Source organism: Notolepis coatsorum (assembly GCF_963971535.1).
Source record: "Notolepis coatsorum genome assembly, chromosome: 2".
Taxonomy (NCBI): Eukaryota; Metazoa; Chordata; class Actinopteri; order Aulopiformes; family Paralepididae; genus Notolepis; species Notolepis coatsorum.
In genome coordinates, this window is record NC_140166.1 from 129,006,845 (window position 1) to 129,014,499 (window position 7,655).

Here is a 7,655-nt window from a genome sequence, read left to right on the forward strand (position 1 = left end):
AGAGAGAGAGATAGATAGATAGATAGATAGATAGATAGATAGATAGATAGATAGATAGATAGATAGATAGATAGATAGATAGATAGATAGATAGATAGATAGATAGATAGATAGATAGATAGATAGATAGATAGATAGATAGATAGATAGATAGATAGATAGATAGATAGATAGATAGATAGATAGATAGATAGATAGATAGATAGATAGATAGATAGATAGATAGATAGATAGATAGATAGATAGATAGATAGATAGATAGATAGATAGATAGATAGATAGATAGATAGATAGATAGATAGATAGATAGATAGATAGATAGATAGATAGATAGATAGATAGATAGATAGATAGATAGATAGATAGATAGATAGATAGATAGATAGATAGATAGATAGATAGATAGATAGATAGATAGATAGATAGATAGATAGATAGATAGATAGATAGATAGATAGATAGATAGATAGATAGATAGATAGATAGATAGATAGATAGATAGATAGATAGATAGATAGATAGATAGATAGATAGATAGATAGATAGATAGATAGATAGATAGATAGATAGATAGATAGATAGATAGATAGATAGATAGATAGATAGATAGATAGATAGATAGATAGATAGAGGAGGAGGAGGAGTATCCCATAGGCGTCCAGCAAACATCAGAATATATATCTGTAGGCTATGATAGGTTCCTAGTAACGGTTCTTTGCTTAGTGAGCATTTCCTCTGTATGGAAACTTCAAACTCCAGGCAGCAGCTATTCTGCGATCACAGCGGGGGACAGGAGGAGTCACGCTCACCATTTCCCCTCTCACTTCTGAACTGAGATCCAATTCTTTTTTTATAAACGGATGTGTGCGGACACACATACAGTATACACACACACACACACACATACACACACACACACACACACACACATTCTTGTGTTATCATGAGCACATTCCATGGACTTATATTCACCGTTATGCTCTCTACCTTCACCTCAACCTAGCTCTGATGCTAAAGAGGTCATTAACACCTCACAAATTAGGTTTTTATACGCTTGTGAGGACAGGGTGTGCACATGCACACACACACACACACACACACGCATGCACGCGCACGCACGCACACACACACACACACACACACAGTGTGGCACTCAGTAAACCAAACAATTAGTCACCAGATTCACTCTATTACACATGTAAATGACACACACTATTCTATAACTATAACATTATAAAGGAACAATAAAGGCCAACCATAGATGTCCAGTAAGATAACAGGTGAACATGTGAACACGGAGACATCCAGTTAGACCAATACACAAATAAATAATAGCTACTGGTGACTAGGGGTGTAAAGGTACACGTATCCGTACCGAACCGAACAGTTTCAGTGTGTACCATATACCATACAGAACGGCTGTGTAGTGTACCGAACGAATACAACGGTATGTTAATCACTAACGACCGCCCACCGGGGGCTGTTTTTTTCACAATCTAATATAATTATTATTATTTTAGAATTTTTTTACAAGTCGATTATTCATTTCAATATAGAATATTCGTTGACAGCCCTAAAAGTACAATTAGTTACTGCACACTACATCACCCCTGAGTGGAACATGGAAAGCCAAACTTTCCCCCACTGTACCAAAAACCTGTACCGAACCTTGACTTCAAAACCGAGGTACACACCGTACCGTGGTTTCTGTGTACCGTTATACCCTACTAGTGACTCAAGCCAACCGTTATGTTTTTACTAATGTATGAGCATTCTGGTGATGTCAGGAAATGATGCTTATACCAAGGCAACAGGGCCGACCATGGGCAACTTTGGCTCTTTTTCTTTCTTCTTCTTCTTCTTCTCCTCCTTCTTTGAGTCATCATCCTTGCTTTCACTAGATGGGATAAATGAACAATATATAATACTATAGACTGATAATAAATCACAATCTATCAAGAGGATAATAAGTTTAGTTTACTCAGTTTATTTGATCAGGGACAGTGCATATCAATCAACAGTTATACATTTATAAATTAATACAAATTAAAAACTGTAAATATGCCAACATTAGCAGTGTTGCTAGTTTTCAGTTGTAGTCCCATGGGCTAGATGTTTGAGCCAGAAAGAAATAGAAAAATAGAAGGAAATTAAAGCTAATATAAAAACAATTTAAAGGGGAACTATTTTTCTATTTCTTTCACTATTTGGGCACTTTTACACAATTCCTGTGAGTTTATGGAACACCTCTGTCATTTTTAATTTTTTTTAATTCATTGTTTTGTATTTCTAATCAAGTCCTCAAAAACAGCATTTTTCTACCTCAAGATCCTAAGCCGTTTTGAGCCTGGGCTCCAACCACAATGGTAAGTTACTGACTGATTGATTGATTGATTGATTGAAAACTTTATTAACAGATTGCAGAATGGGTACAATACAGTACAGCTCAATACACACAATTGTTAAGGGGATGCAGACCAGAGAAAGACTTTCGTCTTGTTTACATCAGGGTCCCCCAGGGACTCGCCTGAACATTATCATGCAGCGGTGTCTCTCTGACATCACAAATCAGCACATTTTCAGATGACTCAGTTCAGTGAGGGTGAATATTGTGAGAGGAGAATTGGAAGAATGCGCCAATATGATAATTAGAGACATAGATCATATTAATATAAGTCCACATAGCTAGGAAACAATGCTAAACACTGAAAAAGGCCATTTATAAGATAGTTCCCCTTTAAAACATATGCTGTACATTCACTCACTAGGCATTCATGCATCTTATATATATAAACACAAAAAAAACATAGTGTACAGGGACAAATCAAAGCCCATACATGGACAAGCACTGTATAGGCAGGCACACATACATAATCAGGACAGTCAGGCTAGTGGGCATACGGAGGTTGGGCAGCATGGACTGCGATTTTCTAACAGCGTTAGAAGTGTGCGTGTGCGTGTGTGTGTGTGTGTGTGCGTGCGTGCGTGTGTTCAAGTTCAAGTTCAAGTTCTTTAATAGTTGTCATACAGAAGTACAGAATACTTTCATACAAAATGCGTCTTACTGTTACGCTCCAGAGACTGTGCTAGACAAGATAGTATCAAATAACATAATAACATAATATAGCATGAATTTAGAAGAAGAAAATGAGGTCACAGTGTTCGGTATAGACATATGTACAATGTTCTGAGTTACCATATAATATACAATACACAATACTATGCAGTGTACTAATGTACAGTACTATCTAGTGCAAAGCAGAAATGGGATGAGGTACAATTTTAGGTACAATTTACAGTAAGGTGTACGAGTTGTAGTGCAATCCTTCATCCATAAATATAAAGTGTGGGGAGTGGGTGCTACAGTGTGTTTGTTTAAAGTGGGTGTGTGCTATAAGTGTGTGGAGTGGGTGCTACAGTGTGTTTGTTTAAAGTGAGTGTGTGCGTGTGGATGTGTGTGCTATGTGCGTTTGGTGGTTGTTGTTGTGTAGTGTTCATTCATTGTTCGTTTAGCAGCCTGATGGCCTGGGGATAGAAGCTTCTTCTGAGTCTTTCTGTGCTCGCCTTGAGACTCCTGTATCGCTTGCCTGACGGCAGCAGTTCAAAGAGGCAGTTGTTCGGGTGACTGGAGTCTTTAATGATTCTCTTAGCCTTGCCCTTGCAACGCTTGTAGTAAATGTTCTGGAGGGTGGGGAGCCCCCCTCCAATTGTGCGTTCGGCTGAACGTGTCACTCTTTGTAGTCTGCTTTGGTCTTGTGCAGTGCTATTCCCAAACCAGGAGGTGATGTTGCCGGTCAAGATGCTCTCTATTGTACATGAGTAGAAGTTCTTAAGGATCTTCTGGCTGACTTGGAACTTCCTTAGGCGCCTGAGGAAGTAGAGGCGTTGTCGTGCCTTCTTCACAACACTGTTAATGTGTGTGGTCCATGTCAAGTCCTCGGATATGTAGGCTCCGAGGTACTTAAAGCTGTTGACTCTCTCAACCGGTGCCCCGTCGATGCTGAGGGGGCTGTAGTCCTTGACCCCCGACCTCCTGAAGTCCACAATCATCTCCTTTGTTTTGCTGACGTTCAGGGAGAGGCTGTTTTCCTGGCACCATCCCGCCAGGACCTTGACCTCTTCCAGGTAGGCCCTCTCGTCGTTGGCAGAGATCAGGCCCACCACCACTGTGTCGTCAGCAAATTTGACGATTGTATTGCTACTCCGCTGAGCCACACAGTCGTGTGTGTACAGGGAGTAGAGGAGGGGACTCAGAACACAGCCCTGGGGGGCCCCTATGTTGAGGGTGATGGATGAGGAGGTGCAGTTGCCTGCTCTCACCACCTGGGGTCTGCCAGTCAGGAAGTCCAAGACCCACTGGCAGAGGTCATAGCCCAAGCCCAGGTCCCTGAGCTTGGCTATGAGTATGGAGGGGACTATGGTATTGAATGCCGAGCTGTAGTCGATGAATAGCATTCTCACATAGTTCCCCTGCCTCTTGTCCAGGTGTGATGCTGCTGTGTGCAGCACATGGGATATGGCGTCCTCCGTGGACCTGTTGGGGCGGTATGCAAATTGCAGGGGGTCCATGTTGATGGGGAGGGAGGAGCAGATGTAGCCCTTTACTAGCTTCTCGAAGCACTTCATGGCTATGGAGGTGAGAGCTACAGGGCGGTAGTCGTTGAGGCAAGCAGGCTTGGATTTTTTGGGTACAGGGATAATAGTGGACTTCTTCAGGCAGGTGGGGATGACAGCCTGTTCTAAGGACAGGTTAAATATGTCAGTGAATACTGGGGCCAGTTGGTCGGCACAGACTTTTAGGACGCGGCCGGGGATGCCGTCTGGACAAAGGTCCGCCTCACCTCATGCTCTGTTACCCTGAACACTGCGCCCTCATCAGCAGCCGACCCCCCCCCCCCCCCCCATTGCCGAGGCTTGTGAGCTGGTGTTGTTATTACCAGCATCAAACCTCGCATAGAAGGTATTGAGGTCATTTGCTAAGGAGATGTCACTGTTCAGTTTGAGGGAGGCGCCTTGTAGTCTGTCATCGTTTTGAGCCCCTGCCACATAGCTCTAGAGTCAGCTTGTTCAAACTGGAGTTCAATTTTATCCCTGTAGCGTCGTTTGGCCTCTGACACAGTCCTCCTTACGTTGTATCGCGCCACCTTGTGGTCATTCATGTTGCCTGCCTCTAGGCCGTCGTTGTATGCTTTGGTGCGCTCTCTCAGAGCTTCACGACGGATTTGTCTACCAGGGTTTTTGATTTGGGTAAACTTTCATTTCTGTGTGCGTGCATGCGGTGTGTTGTGTGTGTGTGTGTGTGTGTGTGTGTGTGTGCGTGCGTGCGTGCGGGCGTGCGTGCGTGTGGTGTGTGTGTGTGTGTGTGTGTGTGTGTGTGTGTGTGTGTGATGAAGGACCAAACTAAAAACGCCAACTCATCCAATTCATTAACGGTATGTTCTTTCACCTTTGCAGTCAAGGGAGGCGTTAACGAGAGAGGGGGGGGGGGGGATTAAAATGTCTTTACCTTTTAATATCGCCATTCTGTTCGTGTTTGGCTTTAGCCATGGCTATGTCGTCTTTCTCGCCCATGTCCTGTTAGTTAGTAGTCATGAAAAAAATAATATAAAAATAATATAAATCACCATTCCATTAGCCGGCCGGTGTTGTGCCGAGAATTACTGCTGCCAGAAATCTTACTGCCCCCACGTGACCGGGCCAACAGCATAATTAACCAAGGTTTAGACGGCTGATAAACTGCACCTGTCAACGCTAATCCTTAAATTAATTTACTAAATGACTCACTTGATCTATATTATATTGTAGCCACAGCAGGTACTGTACATTCTGAATTAAAACAGGAGCAGAACTTACTGTGTATATCCCGTTGCCAGACCTCGCGCTCGCCTCCCGGACAGGTTTGACAGTGGTGGTCTCGCTTCTGTGGGTCTTCGCTTCGCTTCCTGTCTCTCTCTCCCTCTCCCTCCTCCCTCTCTCTCCTCTCTCTCTCTCTCTCCCTCTCTCTCTCTCCCTCTCCCTCTCTCTCCCTCTCCCTCTCTCTCTCTCCCTCTCTCTCTCTCTCTCTCTCTCTCTCTCTCTCTCTCTCCTCTCTCTCTCTCTCTCTCTCTCTCTCTCTCTCTCTCTCTCTCTCTCTCTCTCTCTCTCTCTCTCTCTCTCTCTCTCTCTCTCTCTCTCTCTCTCTCTCTCTCTCTCCTCTCTCTCTCTCTCTCTCTCTCTCTCTTCTCACAGCGGTCGTTAACCTATTACTCACACTCACTATATTATGACATCGTTTTATGACGTAATTTACTCAGACATGGCGGGAAGCCTCCCTTTTCACGTGAGAGAGGGCGAGGGTGGTTTATCACAAATTAAAGGTAGAATCTGTAAGTAATGCAATGCAAAGTACAGCCACCTCTAGACAAAAGAGCCTCGCTTAGTGTTGTTTTGGTCTGACGTGGGTTGGAGTTTAGTAACTTATTACACTGTGAGTTTCTCCAGAACTCTCTTGGTAGAGCCTGAGGTGAATCAAGTGCTGTCAATCGATTAAAATATTTAATCTGATTAATCGCATGATTGTCTATGGTTAACTCACGATTAATTGCAAATTAATCGCCTTTAAAAAAATAAGAATTGTATCTACCTTAAACTGATCTTTTTCAAGTTCCAAGTTTTAATACTCGTATAAACACGAGAGTCAACAAATGCTTGCTTTATGCAGCCATTTAACACAAAAGGATGACCCGCATGCATTGCAAATTTGCATCAAATTCAAAACAGCGTGATGCACAAAATAACTTAAAAGAAAATAATAATTTAAAACAATGAATACAGTGTGCATGAAATAATAGGGGAAAGAAAACGTTGGGAACTTGTTACATTCACACACACAAGGGCTGAGTACTCACCCCCTCTCTCTCTCTCTCTCTCTCTCTCTCTCTCTCTCTCTCTCTCTCTCTCTCTCTCTCTCTCTCTCTCTCTCTCTCTCTCTCTCTCTCTCTCTCTCTCTCTCTCTCTCTCTCTCTCTCTCGTTGTCCAGCTCTCTCTGTGTTTGTCCGTCAATCCATCAATTCAATGTTGCTTTTCCACATAAATAAGGCCATCGGTTGTCACCATCCATTCAATATTGATCAAAATAGAATTTTCAACCTCAACCGAAACTATTCTGATTTCTGTAATTCCAACATTGAATTGTGTGTGTGTGCGTGTGTGTGCGTGTGCGTGTGTGCGTGCGTGCGTGCGTGCGTGCGTGTGTGTGTGTGTGTGTGTGTGTGTGTGTGTGTGTGTGTGTGTGTGTGTGTGTGTGTGTGTGTGTGTGTGTGTGTGTGTGTGTGTGTGTGTGTGTGTGTGTGTTCAACTCGTGAAATAAATCACTCTGTTAACAGCAGGCCATAATTTTCCAAGATTGTGGGCCAAAGATTAGTCAGTTAAAATCAACCACAGATCCAAACACAAAACAATCATAGAGATCTATCTGGGTTGTCATGATCAACCTCAGTTTCTAAATTATTTTAAATGCCAAGGTTGTGTTTTTTGTTTTATATTCACAAGAAATATTCCCCTTAGTGAAGATATTCAGAATTATATCCTAACATTGTCTGACTATGACATCATGCTGTCAATTCTGAATCTTTCCAAAAGTATTTTTACTCAAGTACTGTACTTTTTAATTGATA

At 42.5% G+C, this 7,655-nt stretch overlaps 1 protein-coding gene across 1 annotated transcript in view; it reads right to left on the reverse strand.

Moving 5' to 3' along the window:
- The window catches only part of abcb4 (ATP-binding cassette, sub-family B (MDR/TAP), member 4), a gene marked incomplete at both ends in the record, with an annotated part of 124,072 nt that extends 118,501 nt beyond the window's left edge, over positions 1-5,571 (reverse strand). The window contains one exon of the mRNA XM_084308299.1: positions 5,507-5,571. Within this exon, the coding sequence (XP_084164425.1) occupies positions 5,507-5,571 (65 nt within the window). The remainder of the gene's footprint in view (positions 1-5,506) is intronic.
- Between the last annotated feature and the right edge of the window lie 2,084 nt (positions 5,572-7,655).